The 20,198-nt window shown below is 45.0% G+C and overlaps 1 protein-coding gene across 31 annotated transcripts in view; it reads left to right on the top strand.

Annotated features, from left to right (window-relative positions):
• Positions 1 to 20,198, top strand: part of OBSCN (obscurin, cytoskeletal calmodulin and titin-interacting RhoGEF) — a 462,171-nt gene that overhangs the window by 123,616 nt on the left and 318,357 nt on the right. For all 31 annotated transcript variants that reach the window (XM_075588062.1, XM_075588043.1, XM_075588055.1 and 28 more), the window contains 10 exons: positions 2,920 to 3,186; positions 3,987 to 4,099; positions 5,936 to 6,089; positions 7,302 to 7,463; positions 8,515 to 8,619; positions 9,575 to 9,841; positions 10,812 to 11,081; positions 11,975 to 12,241; positions 14,667 to 14,933; positions 16,637 to 16,903. In XM_075588062.1, the coding sequence (XP_075444177.1) occupies positions 2,920 to 3,186; positions 3,987 to 4,099; positions 5,936 to 6,089; positions 7,302 to 7,463; positions 8,515 to 8,619; positions 9,575 to 9,841; positions 10,812 to 11,081; positions 11,975 to 12,241; positions 14,667 to 14,933; positions 16,637 to 16,903 (2,139 nt within the window). The remainder of the gene's footprint in view (positions 1 to 2,919; positions 3,187 to 3,986; positions 4,100 to 5,935; positions 6,090 to 7,301; positions 7,464 to 8,514; positions 8,620 to 9,574; positions 9,842 to 10,811; positions 11,082 to 11,974; positions 12,242 to 14,666; positions 14,934 to 16,636; positions 16,904 to 20,198) is intronic.

Below are 20,198 nucleotides of genomic sequence, written 5' to 3'. Positions count from 1 at the left end.
TACAGGTGCTATAAAACAACGTTTTTCTTACGGGCATTATTATTCCAGGATTATTCCAGGAGCAAAACACTGTTTCTTTTCCCCACCATGCAAATGAATGTCGTGTTTCCTGCTTTGCCTGGAGTGTAGCTACCTTTATTTTCTCTTTATTTATCAACATAATGTCCGTTGTCTAAAATGACATGTGAGTGTCAGATCAGATGTGCTATTTATTTATTTAAAAAATGTTTTACCAGGAAGTGATACATTGAGAGTTACTTCTCGTTTTCAAGTATGTCCTGGGCACAGAGTTAAGACAAATAATACATGGTTACAAATACAGTTACATAAGTGAACAGGGTATACATTATATACAAGACATTGCATGCACAGTTAGAGATAATATATATTATAGGCGTATGTAACAGTTACAGACCAGATTAAAATGTGAGACAGCTTTAGTTTTGAAAGAACTTAGACTGGTGGCGGCTGTGAGAATCTCCGGTAGACTGTTACAGTTTTGGGGTGCACGGTAAGAGAAGGAGGAGCGGCCGGATACTTTGTTGAGCCTTGGGACCATGAACAGTTTTTTTTTAGTCTGATCTCAGATGATAAGTGCTGCATGTGGTAGGGTGAGAAGCTTGTTCAGATAGATGGGTAGCTTGCCCAGAAAGTATTTGAAGGCAAGACAGGAAAGATGAACTTTGCGCCTAGACTCTAGTGATGACCAATCTAGTTCTTTGAGCATTTCGCAGTGATGTGTGTTGTAGTTGCATTGGAGAACAAAACGGCACATTTAATTGTAGAGGGTGTCAAGTTTGTTAAGGTGGGTTTGGGGTGCCGAGCCATATACTATGTCTCCAGAGTGCCAGGAGTGGCCAACGCCAATCCTCAAGGGCCACCAACAGCTCAGGTTTTCCCTGCTTCAGCACTGTGGCTCAGTCTTAGACTGAGCCACTGATTGCGCTACCTGTGCTGAAGCAGGGATATCCTTAAAACCTGACACATCGGTGGCCCTTGAGGACTGAAGTTGGCCACTCCTGTGCTATGTCTTTATATGACATTTGATATACCCTTTCCGTTCAGCAAAGTAGCACTTTAATAAAGGACAAACTTATCTCACCCATATCATTGTTAGAAATGTAAGTGGCGGAAGTAAGGAGTAAGGAGTTGTTCGCCGCCTTGTTTCTTGTGACAACTCTTAACATCAGAAGCGGCTTGGATTACGCGAGGCTAAGGAATGTATCCCCGTGTGCTCAATATAGCAAACTAGCTGATATACCCGGCGTTGCCCGGGATTTAAATCCGTAATAGGTAGTATTATTTATAAATCGTGGAACAATAGGTTGAGTATTTGTTGGAAAGGTTGGATAATAATGTTGAAAAGAAAGATGGAATAAAATGTAATACGATGTTGTATAAAAATGGTTTATTGTAAACACACCACAGTACAATGTATATTTTGGTGACATAAGTGATGTAAAAATGTGAGGCGTGTGTCCTGCTAGGGTGTGAGCGTGTGTCAGGCGGCAGGTGGGTGAAGGGAGGGTGAGGGGAGGGTGAGGGGAGGTGAAGGGGGGTTAGGGGGTTGGTGAGGGGAGGTGAAGGTGGGGCGGAGGGGAGGTGAAGGGGAGGCGGAGGGGAGGTGAAGGGGAGGCGGAGGAGAGGTGAAGGGGGGGTGGAGGGGGGAGGGGGAGGGGGGTGGAGGAAGGGAAGGGGGAGGTGGAGGAAGGGAAGGGGGAGGTGGAGGAAGGGAAGGGGGGAGGTGGAGGTGGAGGAGGGGAAGGGGGGAGGTGGAGGATGGGAAGGGGGAGGTGGAGGTGGAGGAGGGGAAGGGGGGAGGTGGAGGAGGGGAAGGGGGAGGTGGAGGAGGGGAAGGGGAGGTGGGGGGAGCTGAAGGAGGGGTGAGGGGAGGGAGGTGAAGGGGGGTGAGGGGAGGTGGAGGGGGGGTGACAGGAGGTGTAGGGGGGGTGACAGGAGGTGGGGGGGGGGTGATGGGAGGTGAAGGGGGAGGGGAAGTGGAGGGGGGGGAGGTGAAGGGGGGAGGGGGGAAGGAGAGGGGAGGGGAAGGGGGGTGAAGGAGGGGAGGGGGGGTGTGCGGGAGGTGAGGGGGGGAGGTAAGTGACAATGTATCATGTGGCCGCTTGCTCCCCATTCCCCCACTGTCTGCCGGTCGTCTGTCCCCCCCCCCCCCCCCGAAACCTTCCGTCTGTTGTGGACGTCTCGCTCCCTCACCCATCCGCCCGCTCGCTCCCTCACCCGTCCGCCCGCTCCCACGTGGATCTGAGGCGGGAGGCAGCGTGTTGTGGCCACTCCCCCGGCCGACTGTCCGCTCCCCCGTTGTGTCCCGGGCGCTCGATTCCGTGTGGCCGCTCCCCCGCTGACTCTAGCGGCCGGGGTGTGAGCTTGGAGGCAATGCGGGAAGGGAGGGCCGAGGCGCAGGGGTTGGAGGCAGCGGGAGGCACAGGGGTTTTGCGCTGGGAGGGGAGGCGCAGGGGTTGGAGGCCCCGGCGGCAGAGGTGTGCGCTGGGAGGGGAGGCGGCGGTTTAGTTACTTACCTGGGCGGGAGGAGGTGTGTGTGTGTGTGTGACCTTTGGCCCGTCACTCCGCCTCAGGCCAATGAGAGGTGTGCGAGGGCGGGTGGGCCAAGGGAGCTATCTCATTGGCCTGAGGCAGAGTGACGGGCCAAAGGTCCAATGTGATTGCCCCTAGGGACAGGACAGACAGACAAACACACATACGACGGTTTGAGAAATATATATATAGATGTATTGAGCCCATGGTTGCAAATCCAATTTGTCTTGCACGTTGAAAGCATTAGAATTTTTGTATCAATTTTGCAGCAACTGTGACATATAAATGTCCCACTATGAATCCTTTTCTGTATCAGTGAAGAAATGGAGTATCTGTTATTCTCTGCTTTGTTATTTCCCTCCTTAGTGCGGCAGGTGAAGCTTGTGAAAGGCCTGCGGGACGTGGAGATCCACGAGAAAGACACGGCCACCTTTGAGCTGGAGTTGTCTCATGAAGACGTAGAAGGCTGGTGGACAAAGGATGGGTTGAAATTCAAGCCCACCGATTCCTGCAAGATCACTGCTAAGGGCACCAAGCACTGGCTCACTCTCTCCTCTCTGAAGCTGGAAGATTCGGGCCTCATCTCATTTAAATCAGAAGGAATACAAACTTCTGCCAAACTTTCCATTAAAGGTATACGTTGTGAAAGAATAGTTGTCCTACAGCATCGTTGTATGGAAATGGGGTAGCATAGAATCGATGATTAGGTCCATCCTCCCACCCAAAAAAAAAACCCACCAAAAAGGGGCCTGATATATATAGTTATATCTTCTTATTCTCTAGTGTCCCTTGTCCTTAAAGTAAAAATGGGATTATTGTAGTTGTCCAGTAATATTTTTGGCTCCCTATATAAAGACGGGGCAAATACTAAAGCAAGTGATGTTTGTTACCGTTTCCGAACAACGAGTATCTGGCACTGCACCACACTAAAGCATACCCAACTTGCTTTGCACTTAAACACTCCTTCATTTAGTAAAGCAACATATTCAACCTTGTTATACTCATTACGTTCAACTTCTAGCCATGTTCCAGCTTCATTCACACCTGAAAATAAGAACTTACTGGGCAGTTAACCCACACATTAGGTATGGTGAAATTGTGGGCCATGTAGATGTAGCTAGCCTTATTGTACCGGCGCCGCTGCCACCCATGTTCACGAGACCGCGGTGTGCGTGGCACCGGAGGATTAACGATGCGGGGTGTCCCATTCGGATGCATGGACCCCCCCCGCAGCGCAATCGTGGCAGACCCCGCCGCTACATGCTGCCACCTGATGGAGATACCTGTTCGAGTGCCCTGTGGCCTCAGCAGGTCTCTCAGACTAAGCTGCCCCAACAGCCCGGCTGGAATCTGGCACTATGATTACCGTCGTTCATTTCCCTTGATCTAATACGTGTCTGAATGTTTGTTCTCTGCGGGTGTTTCCCTGACAGAACCTGCAGTGGAAATCCTCCATCCTTTAGAAGACACCAAAGCAGCAGAGAAGGAAAAGGCCACATTTGAATGTGAGCTGTCCCGACCCAACGTGGAAGTGAGATGGTTTAAGGTACATTTGCTCATCCTCTACTTGTGTAAGATCAACTCATTCTCTTCAATCATCTGCATCTAGGGGAAATAGGTATTCTTAGCTTCCTGTACTAGTCATCACTCACGTCATTATATTTAGCACAGTTTCAAAATTGAACAGAGAGGTTTTTTTTTAGGTATATTTGCATACATTTGCATACATTTGCATACATTTTCAGGAAGGTCACATAGGGAAATAGTTGGATGTGTATGAGCTCAAAATAGCCTGATTAGCACTCAGCGCTGAGGAGTGAGAATGATTCAGACATTGAAATGCCGGTTTGTTATAATATAGCACATTGAAGTCTATTTTCTGTATGAGATGATGCTGAGTTACTGAGAGACTGAGTTTCAGCAGGGGAATTTTACATCTGATTACTCCTGTGGTTACATTAATACTCATTTAGAACCGCTCAAAATACTGCATTACTTACCCAAACACCAGCCAACGCCGGTCCCTATCAACGACCGCACATTGCACTTCAGTTTAATAATAAAACCTTTTTTATTTTTAAGACAAATACATTAGTTAAGGAGCAATTACTGTTAAAGCAACATTTTTTTAGGGCATATTGTATGTGTAAATTGTGGCTAAAAGCAATTTTGCCATGAAAGTGACGCACAGAAGAGTAGCAAATGGGTGCGTCTCTGTGCGCCGATGTACAACGAGGATTGTGATGTGCGGCACATGCATCGAACTTTTTTCGAAAAGAAAATAATTACGCTAGGGGCGGAGTTGGAGGCGGAGTTCGGAGGTTGTCATGGCGCACATATATGCAAATAATACGCGCACAAAAAAATCGCGAGGGTGCGCCATGACAACTTTTTCGCCAACTTTTTCTTGGCGTGAAACATGAATGCGTGCAGACGCAAACAATGAAGAATTCGTAAAGCAGGGGTGCGCACACTTTGTAAATCGCGCCCCCCCCCGCCCTATTACCTGCTCTCCGTCATCTCGGCGACGTCACGTTGGCATGGTAACGGCGTCACTATCAAGGTGCAGGAGGAGAAGCCGAAGAGAAGATAGTGACAGAGGCCTCGCCTTCTCCCCCGGCAATCAGTTTAAATGTTGTGGGGGGAAAGTGCGGGGTCTCTAAGCACGGGGCTCGGTTCGGCGCCCCCCCCCCCCCCCTTTCTTAATGCATTCCTATGTACAGTATGAACACAACTTACATCATATAAAGAACAAGAAAATGTGGCAATGTAAGAACGGGAATAATGACATATTAACATTGGCCACTAATGATTTTAGGAGAGAAACGGATTTTTGGGATGCAGTGCATTTTAGTCTATTTAATCTATTCTTCCATAGCCCCCCCCCCCCTCCATTTAAATACAACGTAACAATGCTATTGTCTTCTTTACACAAGCTAAAATGTAGCTGGTTTCTTTGGAAATGTGTAGAGATTTGTGTTTTCAGCAGCGCTTCGGGAATGGGGGCTTGCTTTTCAATGAGGGCAGATGAGGGAGAAATAGGAGGGGTTTTACCTGCGCAATCTCCTGTTCTACACACTATGATACCACGGAGAAGGGACAAGCCAGAGATAAGCAGACCCCTCCCTCGTCTCCGCTTACCATATTTGCAAACCAACCATAGGAAATATTGAAGTAATACTTATAGGTATATGATTTTTGAAATAAAAAATTAAGATTAAACTCCTTAAATGTGTCACGGCCACTTCCTTCCTAAAAAGTGACATCCCTTTCATAAATTCTCCTTTGAGCTCATATGAAGCATGAAGTCATTAGACAACACAGCCATTGCCTCTGCCTGTCACCCAAACGGAGCCTCTTGACAAACATTTTCCTCTTGCAGGATGGATCTCAGTTACGGCCAAGCAAAAAAATGACCATTATTTCCCAAAGTAGAAAAAGAAGTCTCACAATTCACAAGTGTGAGTACGAAGATAAAGGAACGTATGTTTGCGATGCAGGAGATGTCAAGAGTTCGGCCAGCTTGGTCGTACATGGTAAGAGCATGCTTAATCTTTCACGTTGCAGACCTCTGTAAGAGTTTTGTGATTCAATGTCGGGGTGTTTCAAAATGTTTATACCATCCATTATATCCCTAATTCATTACATCACTAATCCATTACATCACTAATCCATTACATCACTAATCCATTACATCACTAATCCATTACAGCACTAATCCATTACATCACTAATCCATTACATCACTAATCCATTACATCCCTAATCCATTACACCCCTAATTCATTACATCACTAATCCATTACATCACTAATTCATTACATCACTAATCCATTACATCACTAATCTGTATCTATGTACTCATGGTTTTGTTCCTGAGCAAGTGATGGGGCAAAGATTATTACTGAAGGCAAATGATGAGTTCATAAAAAATAATAGGTGAGGAAATGATGTCATAACGTCACACAATTAGTTGACGTATATGATATTTTACTACTTTGGACTTCATTGTGTCGTTTATTTGTGTATACCTTGCTATTAACATTACAGGCATACCCCGGTTTAAGGACACTCACTTTAAGTACACTCGCGAGTAAGTACATCTCGCTCAATAGGCAAACGGCAGCTCACGCATGCGCCTGTCAGCACGTCCTGAACAGCAATACCGACTCCCTACCTGTACTGAAGCTGTGCTCAAGCGGGGAGACGATAGAGCCTGTTACAAATGCGTTATTTACATCAGTTATGCACGTATATGACGATTGCAGTACAGTACATGCATCGATAAGAGGGGAAAAGGTAGTGCTTCACTTTAAGTACATTTTCGCTTTACATTTGCGGGGTATGCCTGTACTTAGAATAGCAGAATTCTAAACAGAGATGGGTGAGACATTTGCTGAAGTACGAGTTGTCGATGAACAGTTCAATTTTCTCAAAAACGAAAAGTTCACAAAAATGTAGAAAAGGGTCATATGACTTTTTCTTAAGTAGAATTGTTAACATTTCATGAAAAGTGGCAACATTTTGAAAACATGTCATTTTGTGTCCAATATTTTTTTTAAATGTCGCCATTTTGCACCTATCTCTACAAGGCAATTGGTGACCTCTGAGACTTCTTTTATTTATTTTATAGAAGACAGAAAGATGTACCTGTAAGCTCTGTATGGATTGTGCCACCATGTGTGTGTGTATTTCTGTTACAGTCATTTGTATTGTATTTGTTTCATCCACCATCCAAATCTCCATAGCTCGAGACATCCAAATCACTAAGCCACTAGTGGATGTGGAAGTGGTGGAGAAGGAGAGCGCATCGTTCGTCTGTCAAATTTCGCATGACGAGGTCCAAGCGCAGTGGTATAAAAACGAAGCAAAGCTGAGAGCAGGAGACAATGTTAAGATGCGACAAGAAGGTGAGTGATGGCACAACCTGTTGCATTCTCTGCTGGAACGTGACTTTTTAAGGGCTATCATCTTTCATCTTCCATACTTGTTTTGGCGCTAAAGCATCAATACTGCATTCCCCCCCCCCCTTTTTTTCCTTCTTATTTTTATATGTATAGCATGGGACAATGTATTATTCTACATTCTTACCTAAACTGGCAGTCGTTTGGTGCTCCTGTTATACATCTGTCAAAATTCTGCTTGTGTGCCTAACGAAATGGCCGCCCTTTCAGTTTCAATCAATCAATCCTTCAGTGAGTGTAACTCGGTAGCTACAATTTATCCTGATATTACTACGGTAACACTGACTATTGTTACAGTTTGCAGCACAAACTGCTGGGAACATTGGCAGCAAGTTATTACAAATAGGAAAGTGTTGCAAATATCTTGCATGGCTGGGGAAGTGGGATAAAGCCTGCTATAGAAATCAAAGGATGCTCAGTACTGTATATTAAACCTCATAAAAAATGGCATTAAGAGTTGAATAAAAAAAAATGAAAATAAAATAAAAAACAGTCTATTATCTAATACTACAGAACTGATATATATATAAAATATATATATCTAAATATATATATATATATATATATAAATATATACATATAGGATTTCACATATTTTGCTGATTTAACTAAATGAAACAGCGCATGTGAAAAATACGTTGTAAATATGGCTTTGTTACATAATCCCACCACACAGCTGTTAGATAACTGTCTTGATATGTGATGAAATGACGAGGTTTACGACGTGGCACAAAGCCCTTTAATGAAACGCACGTTTCTTGCCTTACGGTGTAACACTGCTCGGTAACTGCAGCCCAAAATGTGTCCGCGTGTGTTCATAGACGCGTGGCTTTAAATAACATTTACATCAGACATTTTGGAAGATGCAAGTATAAAAGACGGGTTTCACTTTCTCTCGCAATGTGAGCTTTGCCTTTGTTAGTAAACCAGGCTACGATGGGAGAAGTAATGTGTGAACCGGTCCCCCTGCTCATGCGCCGGCGTCTCTCTTTTGTAGGGAGGACGTACGCTTTGCTTTTCAAGAGTGTCCACTCTGAAGATGCGGCTGAAATTAAATTTGTGGCTGAAACGGCAGAGTCCCGAGCCAACCTGCGCATTAAAGGTAAAGTCTCTGCTGTAACATTCAGCTCATTGGTGTAAACAGGATCGCCCAAAGAACTAGGAAGCATGTGTCGTTCAGATGTTTATTGTGAAACAATTATCAGGTATAACTATGCACAAAAAAGAAGCGGAATAAAAGTGTATGAACTGGATGGTGCAACTCCTGGTACCAACATTAGCCCAAATATAACTAAGAACCAAAACGTGTACATTTTACCATCCTGCAGTTACACAAACATGTAACCCTGAGCAGTGGCGGATCTACACAACTGTCGCCCTTAGGCACTTACCTGGTGCTGCGCTCCTCCTTCAGCGTCAAATTACGCTGTGATGTCACACGGCGTCGCGTTGCCACGGTAACGTGGCATCGCGTTGCCATGGTAACGTGACATCACGGCGTCATTTGTTCCCCTGCAGTCATTGTGGAAGAGAGCGATGGCTTCTGTATATGGGTGTGGGGGGGCAGGAGGAAGGGAAATGTGCCGCCCCCCAAATGTTACCGCCCTTGGCCCGGGACTAATGAGAAATCCGCTACTGTTCCTGATGATAAAGTCCATTCCTAAATAAGTTTCAGGCTATTTGCTAGGCCATATATCGGGACACCAAACTAGGCAGCATGTGACAAACCCTGCTACTGAGTGCTACTGTGTTGCACTCAATTTTCAACCTCAAAAGGTCAGTTGCCAAACGGACCCTGTATCTATCTCGGCTTTTTCAGCCAAAGGGAACTGCATTGAACAACTTCGTAGCAGCACTATTCTTCCTACCGCCAGTGCCCATGCTGTCCTTTGGTCCTACCGCCATTGCCCATGCTGTCCTCTGGTCCTACCGCCAGTGCCCATGCTGTCCTCTGGTCCTACCGCCAGTGCCCATGCTGTCCTCTGGCTACAAAACATTTCCCAGCGTGAGGCATTTGCAAGGGGCACACGCTATACGTTTTCTATCATTTATTACAGAACTTCCTGTCAAAATAGTGAAGCCCCTGAGGGACAAGATTGCCATAGAGAAGCACCGGGCATTCCTCGAGTGCCAAGTCTCCCGTGCCAACGCTGGGGTGACTTGGTACAAAAAGAACATTGAAATTCTCCCCAGCAATAAATATGAGATTGTGAGTGAAGGGCCGTACAGGAAACTCATCATCAATGAGGTGGAGTTTGAGGATGAAGATACGTACACTTGCGATGCTGTGGACGACAAGACTTCTTCTCAGCTACTAATAGAAGGTGTGTAACTCCTGGCCACTGCGGGTAACTCGGGGAGCTGCTTGCGGTTCAAAGTTCGAGTTGCCTTCAAAAACATGGTAGGGATAGATTTTGTTACATACAGTAGATAGATCTCTTGAAGCTCTGTACATAAGTTCTTCTGACTATGAGAAGCCATTTGCAACTGACCATTGTTCTTTGGTCCTGGAAGCTAATTTGCAAAAACACATGTGAACATCAATTAATTAGCAGCTAATCATAGCTGATTACCTGACTGATTAACCCCCAATGGCTCCCTATTCATTAGGCTGTGAAGCTGTTTAATTCTTGTTGGTGAAACTTGGACATCCATTCAAATAAACTGGGTTTAAAGCAGCAATCCGACCCTCCCCCTATTTTTTATATATATATTTTTTTATTATTATTTTTATTACAGAGGGTCCGTTGAAACTTATACGGGCTGTTTTTAGCTCTGGAGAGCCCATGGTACCAATTAAGTTGCTGGAGTTCTTTCTGGATATTCAAAGCTGGCCATTTTGGGGTTGTCCAATAGGAAGTCCATTAGCACCGGGGGAGGGGTAACATTTCAGTTCTAATATTATTCTTTTCTTACTATTGTCTATTGTCCTTATTTCTACTATTGCAATATGGGTGTTCCACTAGGAACCTATTTTCAAAGTGTTTGGCTGCAAAACAAAGGCTTTCAGTAGGATTTGTATGATTGATACATCTGATTCTGATTATATGAGGGGGTGAGGGTGGGGGGTTTATCGGGTTAGCCCGTTTCTTCCCCCCAGAGACTAATAAATAGAGTTCACCATGTGCACGGGTTCCAGACACAATGGAACCAGACTAGAGTCACATTGGACACCATGAAGGATATTATTATGGGGATATTTATGGAGTTGGATTTTATAAACATAAAATTGAAATATAAATAGTCATTGAAGTAACATGCCTTGCTATTTACTTGCTTCTTATTTGTTTAAAGAGCAAGCTATCAATATTATAAAGGATCTAAGTGATGTGGAAGTCACTCAGCCGGAATCAGCTAAATTCGAATGTATCATATCGATCCAGTCTGTGAAGCCCCCAAAATGGACTCTGGGTGGAGACGTCCTTCAAGACGGGAAAGACATCACAATTGAGCAAGAGGGAACCACCCACCGTCTAAACCTGTGGAAGACCTCCCCTGAGATGACTGGAGCTATCCTCTTTCACATTGGAAAATCCAAATCGACTGCCAATCTTGTTGTCAAAGGTAGCTACTTTTTAGCTCTACATTATGCTGAGAGGCACATTGTTAAGGATTGGTCCATTTTTAACCACAATCTGAGACCTACAAATATTTTGTCTTTACAAACAAATGTTGTAAAAATGGTGAGCTCAGACTTGCAACTTGGGCGGGGTTTTCTGTCTTACAGTATGGCTGCTCCTTTTTGTGTGACATCATTCTGTGTTCAAGAAGAGTTTGCACAGGAAAAGTCTCCCATCTATCTCAATTCCCTTATATTTATTGGTCCTGTCAGATGAATTGTCTTTGCTGTTAGCATGTTTACAGTTAGGCCGCGATTTATAGTGGGCACGATGGCGTGCTTGGCGTGAACAACATACCTCTTCTCTATGAGGCCGCCCATAGTGCGCGCGACCGCACGAGCGATGCAGAGCGACCGCACTGCACATTTTTGAAAAGACAAATGATTTTGTCTTTTTGCACGACGGCCGTGTCACGTGAGCGTGCAGCCAATGAAGGCAAACCAGCCTTGTGACGCCATGCCTACCTGTCCCCTCGGACCACAGTGCAGGGATCGCGCAAGCGACAGACATGTGTGACGCCATGCGCCTACTATAATCTCCACCTTTTTATGCTGGGATTCACTAAGCCACGATAAGGGGTATCAGAGCTTGATCCGACATTCACAACAATTGTCTTGTCTGGCAGTAAATGCCAGCTCAACCTCCCATGCAACTTATCAGATCATAGAGAATCTCCCCTTAAATACTTGTTGCCAGCTACGAGAGCTTGCACCAAAAAGGCCCCAGAATTACTGCAGCCCACACTCATGCCTCTAAGTAGCTTTAGCAAGAAGCTATGTAAGTTATTGAAGTGTTGTTTCATGATATATTTATTTGTTTATCACTTCTTTCTGCTAGACATCCCACTACAGGTTACAAGACCAATTGAAGACAAGACTGCCAATGAGCGTCAGACTGTTATCCTATCCTGTGAATTCAAACCCCCGCCCAAATTTGTAGAGTGGTACAAAGGCCAAACTCTAATTCAAACATCCGAAAAGTACAAGCTGAAGCAGGAGAGGAACATGGCAGAGCTCAGAATCGTGAAGGTTGACCCAGAGGATTCTGGTACATACACGTGCAAAGCTGCGAACGCAGAGACTTCCGGCACGCTGACTGTCCAAGGTATGCAGATATCTGAGGGGTTTCTACATGTATATACTCTCACTGCGTCACTTTGCCCATACTTTAGCCTGTGAAGCCGCTTCCCTGTGCTGGAGAAGAGTTCAGCTCCACTGAGATGAATGGGCTAAAATAATCTCCAGCGCAGGGGAGACGGCATCATAACATATTAATAAACAAGGTTGTTGAATAAGAGCCTCTATATCTATCACTTTGTACAGTATCAGCCCCGGTGTGTCCTGCTGGTGGAATGGAAAGCGAGGCGTTTGTATAGTAACGAGCTCCGCAGTAATGTTCTCCTCCAGGGGCCGAACAGCTAATATCATGTCAAGCACTCACAATGGCAGCCTATGCAAATATCACCACTTAGACAGCTTAAATCTTTTTTTTAAGTTTAGATTGTGTTCAAGGAGGGGGACAGAAATAACCAGAGGAAGGGAGGTGTGAGACAAACACTTCATGCTGCAGGGATGGCCAACTCCAGTCCTCAAGGGCCACCAACAGGTCAGGTTTTCAAGATATCATCTTTGACCGAGCCACTGATTGAATCACTGAAGCAGGCATTGCGACTGGGCCACTGATTGAATCACTGATTGAGCAACCTGTTCTAAAGCAGGGATGCATATACAAGTTCAACGATGCAGGCACTCATTAAAGTAGTAAAGAGATACTTAGCTGCCGGTGCTCGGTACCACAGAGGGGGTCCAAGAATCCCAGAAACAGCAATGGGTCAACAGAGAGATGCAGGCACACGGACTTAAATAAATGGATTTTATTGTGCCAAGAAACCAACGTCTCAGCAGAATTGTACGCGCCTTGACAAAGGCAGTACAATTCTGCAGAAACGTTGGTTTCTTGGCACAATAAAACTCATTTGTTTAAGTCCGTGTGCCTGCATCTCTCTGTTGACCTAAAGCAGGGATATCCTGAAACCCGACCTGAAGTTTCCTACCCCTGTGTTACAGGCACTGCGGGGTTTAACTGCGGGTTGCTCAGGGCTGCTGATTCCCTCGCACTAAAGCTCAGACATTTATACATTTTTGAAGTGAAACTTCTTTAGTGGCACCTAGGGAATTTTGATGGGGCAAATTTTGTTGTTGTTAACGAAAAAGCATAATGGAAGTGACGTCACGCCCTGGTAATGGTTGCGCATGCACAGAAGTTGCCACACACACACACCACTGTTGTTAGAGTAATTCCCAGTGAGTATAAATACAGAAGTGCAAATAGCAAATATTTTAGAAACGTACCAACAAAAAAAAGGGTGTGTGTGCCGAGCACGCATATTCTAAGGCCTCATTCAGGGTGCCGACTTCGGAGGGGGGGGGCGTTGGTTACAAATTGTTTCAACTGAACAGCAGTTGTCAGGGTAGCAGCTGCCCTGTCACCGAAGTACGGAGTTGACGCTTGCTACAGTTTCAATAAACAACCCAAGTTGTTTTTTGAAGCTGCAGCAGCGTCACTGGTACTTCGGCAGCCAATGAAATCATTCTTGAAAATGATTTCAACACAGCAACACCGATCACTAAGCTGCCGTCTGTCCCCCCACCTCCTCCCCGCCTCCTGAAAGCTTGAAAAGGTCTGCTGGGGATGATGTGCACACATCGCCCAGCAGACTGACGCTCGCACACGCGAACGCATGCCCTCCAACTCCTGTCTCTGGCACCCTGAACTCAGCCTGAGTCAGACTTCTTTGGGTTTTGTCACTGAAATTGTGTTTTGATTTTCATGATTTACTTTGAATGAAAGAGTTTTGGGAGTAACGGCATTTAGATACTTTACTTTCCAAAATATATTTATCTTATGTTAGTTATCATAAGTCAATTATATCACGTATTTCAAGTGATAGTATGGAAATTTCAACGCAAAAATAAATCAAATAAATTATACTCTCAATTTTTTTTTTATCGAATTAAAAACATCACCATCGCAAATACAATTTCTGGGACAAAACACAAAGAAGTTTCACTTACATTGCGCGTGCTCGGCACACACAACGTTTTTTTTTAATTCCGAGAATCCAAGCCGCATTGTCGGATGTTACAGAATCCGAGCGGCCTAAAGTGGATGAAATCCGCCTTCGGATTTCAGCGCGCAGATCCGATTTGGCTTGGGAAAGCCAGGGAAATACCGCGGATCGCAATCGGTCAGGTTTGCCCATCTCTTGTTCTGAAATGGACCGCAATGCATTCTGGTTAGTCATTTTCCCACGTCGCTACAGATACTCTCTTGACATGGATCCAGTGTGCCAGTGCGCTATTCCGAGTATGGCTTTTAATATGGCTATTCCAAGTATGGCTCCCACACACCAATATTTATTTAAACATGTATTAAACCATTCTCAAAAATGTCTAGCCAAAACAAAATGCCAGTATGGCGGCTACAATGTATAATTGTCCTTCTCTACGTGTGATTTTTTTTTTTTTAGCCCGTGATGTGAGAGTCTTGAAGCCTCTGGAAGATCTGGAGATAGAGGAGGAGTGCTGTGCCGTGTTCTCCTGCGAGCTTTCCCACGACGATGAGGAGGTGGAGTGGTTCCTGAACAACACTCTTCTTTACTCCAACAATTTTAATGACATTAAGAAGGTTGGAGGGAGCCACACCCTGACTCTGAGGCAGGTGGCGCCTGAGGATACAGGGACAATAAGTGTGAAAGCAAACAAGCAGTCCCTCAGTGCCGAGCTGAAGGTTAAAGGTGGGTAAAGATGCTGATATCATGGGTTTTGCTGGCCATATAAGCATTTAATGACAACGCAGGAGCTCTGTATGAAGTTTGATACAAAGGCACCTACGTGATGCGCTGCAAAGTCATTTCTCTGTGTCTGGGACGGGGTGGGACTTTTAGACGCGGCCTTTCAGCCAACGACAGAAGGTTGGCCTCCGCTGTTTAGCCACTGCTGATTAGCATAAGGATTAGGGGCTAAGGTTTTTGGTTGTTAGGGAAAGTGGTTAATGGGTTAAGGTTGTTAGGGTTAGTAGTCAGGGTTAAGGTTTTTTCGGTAAGGAGTGAAGGTTAGGGTTTTTAGGGTAAGGGGTTAACGTGGTAAGATTTGTAGGGTAAGGTGTTAAGGTTTTTAAGGTCAGGTGTTAAGGTTTTTAGGGTTAGGGAAAGGGGTTAGAGGACATTACCTACGGCGACCAAATATCCCGGCGGCGAAGCAGCTGTGGCTGAATGGCATCCCCGAAAGGTCATAGACCAGTCTAATGAGCCTTAGTGGGTTCCCAGACATGGAGGAGGGGGGTATTGAACAGGTGCCAAAGAAAGTCATTTTGACCATGCCTCAATAAACATCCCTGGCCCCTATGTGTTGTGAAGCTGTCTTCCCCGGGCTCGAGAGAAAGTTCAGCTCCACTGATACAGCATGAATGGGACTGAAATCTTCTCTAGTTTAAGAAAGACGCTTCACGGGCCAAAATTTGCGCTTATTTTATGGTGCCCGTGTCGGCTTGCCATTTGGGGATTGACTGACAGTGCACAGTATCTCTTGGAATTTTACCTTCATTGTATGGTAAAAGCTCTCCACACGAGCACGAGGAGCAGAGCCACAGAGGGTTTGATCACTGGTTTCATTTGCTATTAACCTTTTACTGACTGTTGTGGACTCCTGGTGCTTATTTGCAAGCTGCTTTTTTGCAAGCTGTGTTCAGACTTTACTGTACTATTGCCAACAGTGTCTTGTGGTACTTGAACTACTGGCATTGACTTTAGTGGATTCTTGCTGCCTTGCTATTAGCTGTATTTAGCCTACACTGCATGATTGCTATCTATTTTCAGGGGTGTCTGATTTGACCAGTTTTAGGGGAAGGGAGGCTTAGGGAAGTACCTCTGGGACCTTTTGGACCAGGGGCAATGGGCCAGATGAAGAGGTAGTCCCTCGAAACGTCGCCCCCCTAGCATACTTTCCGTTCTCCGTTTTTTGTGTATATTCCTTGTGTTTCATGTTTTTTTCCCCTTTTCCTTTTCCCCCCCCCACCCCTCACTTTGTGACATGCCCATTTGTGACACTGGTTTCTGCAAACACATTTGATTTATTTCTGGTTTGTTTTATTATTAAATGTATTTTCTGCATTACAACTGTTTTCATCATTTAGCTATTAGACAGTGAGGGCTGGTACTTACGTAGATTTGTTAAACTTAAAAGTAGCCTTTCACTGCCAGAGAAGATTGAAAAATACTGCATTATATTGTATTATATTAATTAGGACTTTTGTTGCCCTAGGTATAAAAAGAGTTCCTACCTAATGCATTTCATGGTGCTGTCGTAGAAATAGAGCTTTTGAAAATTTTTAGGCCAAATTAACAATAAATAGAAAACTTTGCATCTGCTCTATCCTAAAGATGATTGAATATACAGCAGGTCATTGGTGGGTTGTAACGCTCTCATTTGTCTTACCCAGAAAAGCCAGCGGTATTCATGAAGTCTTTGGACGATGCAGTGGGGGAGGAGCGGGGAATGATCACACTGGAATGTGAAGTCTCCAAACCCAAAGTCAAGCCGGTCTGGAAGAAGGACGATCTGGTTCTCCCGAACGGGGACAAGTACCAGCAGATGCAGGCTGGGAAGACCGTGTGCCTGATCATACATGACCTGAACAAATCTGATGCTGGCCTGTACACCTGTGACATTGGAACAGATATTGCAACGTCCAAAGTCAGTGTTCAAGGTAGGTGGCACTGGCTCATCTGACATTTCCTTTTCATGCTGTATGCAGTATATCGAGAGACTAATGTACCAGGCTAACGCCAGCTCAGTTGGGCTTTCTACAAGGTGAATTGTCTTCTACAAGTAATCCCTGCTCCAAAGGACGTACTGTATACGCTAAATTAAAATGCTACAATTTAATGTTTAAGTTTTTTAAATATAGATATATAAGAAAAACGACACCATCCATAATGCTTAAAGTGCTAACCTCCGATGCACAAACGATAATAAGGACCATGTTCTATATAAGGACCAATTTCCAACAAATATTCTTCTCAAAGAAAAACTGAAGAAAAGAAAGCAAGTTTTTCTCCTCACCTTCAGCCATTATTTAGTTGGAATTGCAGGCCAAACAACGTGCCAGAAATATTGTATTGTCCCCTTTTGTATATTTTGTGTATCACATAGTACAGAGTTCTTCACCATTTCTAACAGGCCGTGGCCTCTTTAGCTACAGTACTCTCTGCACCTTTCAGAAATAGATGACCCCCCTCCCCACCGTCTGGCCTCCAGACGTTTTCTCACTAGCCTCACGTTTTCTTTCTTTTTTTTACATTTTTAAGTATCACCAGTTGCTTATGTCTTGCTAGTTTTTGTTAACGTGTCTCTTCACTTTAATCTCCATCACCCCCTTTATCTACCTTTTCCCAGAGAGCCTTCTCCTTCAGCCAGTGTCGCTCCTCTCCCGTGCCCCTTCAAATCTTTAGCGCTGGCCTCTTCTCTACTGTCCTCTCAGCTCCTTTCTTTTTCTTATATCCCCGAGTCTCTTTGTCCCTGTTAAATCATTTCACTTATTCCTTGTTCATAAAGATTCCGATACTTGAGAAGATTGCTGTGCAGCAGACAAAGTTTTAGCTTATTCTTACAGTGTTACTTACAGATGAAAGTTCAATCAATGATGGTAACGTGCTCAGATGGTAGTGATGGAGAATCCCTTGTCTCTTCGATGTTTCTTGCAAAGAGTGGTCTTGTAGCGAGGTATTGGAGACCGAGCGAGCCAATCAAGATACAGCTGTATTTATTGATCACTAAGGCTGAGATTATAGTGTGCACTTGAGTGCATACATGCATGGCGAGGCGCGCGACCGTCGCTCAAGCGATTTCTGCACTTACTATTTCAGGCGATGGGGAGGCATGGCTATGACATCACGAAGCTGGTTCGCCGTGATTGGCTGAACCGCTCACGTGACACGGCCGTCGTCTGTGTCTTTTCAAAACGCGGTGGTGCCATCACACTCTGTCGTGTGAGCGCGCGCACACTAGGGGTGGCCTCTAAGGGATCCTGCAATGTGTACTTGTCACGTGCGCACGCGTAATCGCATAGAGTATAATCGCTACCTAACTCTGCCCCCTTTCTCCTCATGGTTTGTATAACCAAGAACTTTTAGTCATGTCAGAGTTTCAGACTAGACCTTGAAATGTCATAGCTAAGCCTACATCCAACATCTGTTAGGCCTCGGACATGGTGAAAAGAAGAGCGCTGGGCAGCGCTGACGATCATGCCCTCCTGCTCAAGCAGGAGCTTTTTCGTGTCCCTGCATGAGCGTCAGCGAGCGCTCTTGTGTGCCTGGTGGGAGGAGGGCGGGAGGCGGGGCTAGCGCGCCACGTCACGGCGCCGATGTCACGGACTGCCATTCGCTTTTGGCAGTCACGTGACCGGCCCTGCGCTTCCCTCAGCGGGAAAACTTACATTTCTCTGTCGGCTGCAATTCCACACGCGTCTAAAGCCGCGCTGATAGGGATAATGTTTCCCCTCAGCGCGGCTCAGCATGGTCTTTTTGACCATGTCCGAGGCCTGTTGCATTAAACTTTAACTGGAATTCATCACTTTTGGCTACATATGAATTCTAAATATTACTACATATTCTCATTCAATTGTCTTGATATAAGTTTTCGTTCATACATTTGGATATAATAAACAGATTTCTAAACAGTTCCCACCTTATCAACGGGGGGGGGGGTTTCCCAATGCGTAGACTATCCTTTATTCATAAATTTCCGGCTCTTCCACGTGCCTCATACAGCCATTTACAGCAATGCAGTGAAAGCAGAAGATGGTGCCGATGAAGTTTGGTTAACTTTAAAGGGGGCACTGCAGTTGGTGCTGATGGGAGAGGCTCAGAATGCCTCAGGCTGGAGGTCTGTTTCCTGCGGAACACAAAGAGAGAGCAGAAAGGAGGGAATTAAGTGACGATGCCAGTGAGAAAGGAAGCTACTGTATGTGCTCCATCCAACTGGATTTAACTCATGTCCCCCTTTGGCATACAATAAATATTAGTCGAATAAGCAGGACCATGTGCCCTAAAAACCAATATTGAATAATAATATTCGGTAGGATCCGGGTACCACGGCCAAAGTGATGCAATTCTGAGGCCCAACAATTGTTGGTGAACGATAGGGGAGCGCAATACTGCACGACACACTTTATTCGAGCAAATACCCAGTATGTACCTGGCAGATACCTGGAATGCGCCGCTCCTCACCTCTGACAAGCCCCGTTGCGTTTGCCTTCCCAGCCTGGGTTCATGCCTGGCTGACGGGCGGCTGATCTGTTAAATGATAATGATTAGGATTTAATAGGCTGCAATGCTTCGCGTGTCTACCAGATGGCATAAATTCATGAATTGTAATGCAGTATATATATATACTGTGCAGTATTGCAGCCAGGGGGAATAAAATGCTTCAATCCCTGCCTGGAAAATACCTCAATGCACTCGGGCAGAAAACAGTCACAAACCTCAATACACCCGGGTATACCCGAATTCGTGGGACTAGCCGAGCTCGAATAAAGTATGTCGCCAGTGTACGTTTTGTGCTCCACTATCGTTCACCAACACTTCACCAAGAGGGAACATCATTTTTAGAGATGCATATTTATTATTGTGTATTCACTTTATTATCACTATTGTCACCAATTGAGTTACTTATCATCACTGTATATCACTTTATTGCACTTATTGTTATTTCCTCACAAGGAGCGCTGTTTCTATTATTCTTTTTCACTGCCCAACAATTGTACCAGATGTATCAAACCAAAGAATCCTATTTAATTCAATGGGATTTAATTTTTTATTGGAAACACCTGGAGCACTTTATTTGCCCCATAATTGCGCCACTTTTCTCTTATGAAATAAACCAGTATGTTTTTGTCAGTCTCGTTCTCGTGATGCCTCCCAAAGGTCCAACAGTTACTAGTTGCATATCTGGCAGACAACAGCATCAGTCTCCTGTTGAATCTGGTAGGTTTGTTTCGGTGT

This window comes from Ascaphus truei, chromosome 2 (assembly GCF_040206685.1).
Source record: "Ascaphus truei isolate aAscTru1 chromosome 2, aAscTru1.hap1, whole genome shotgun sequence".
Lineage (NCBI taxonomy): Eukaryota > Metazoa > Chordata > Amphibia > Anura > Ascaphidae > Ascaphus > Ascaphus truei.
Note: the sequence above shows the minus strand (reverse complement) of the source record. Positions and strands in the feature narration are given on the sequence as shown.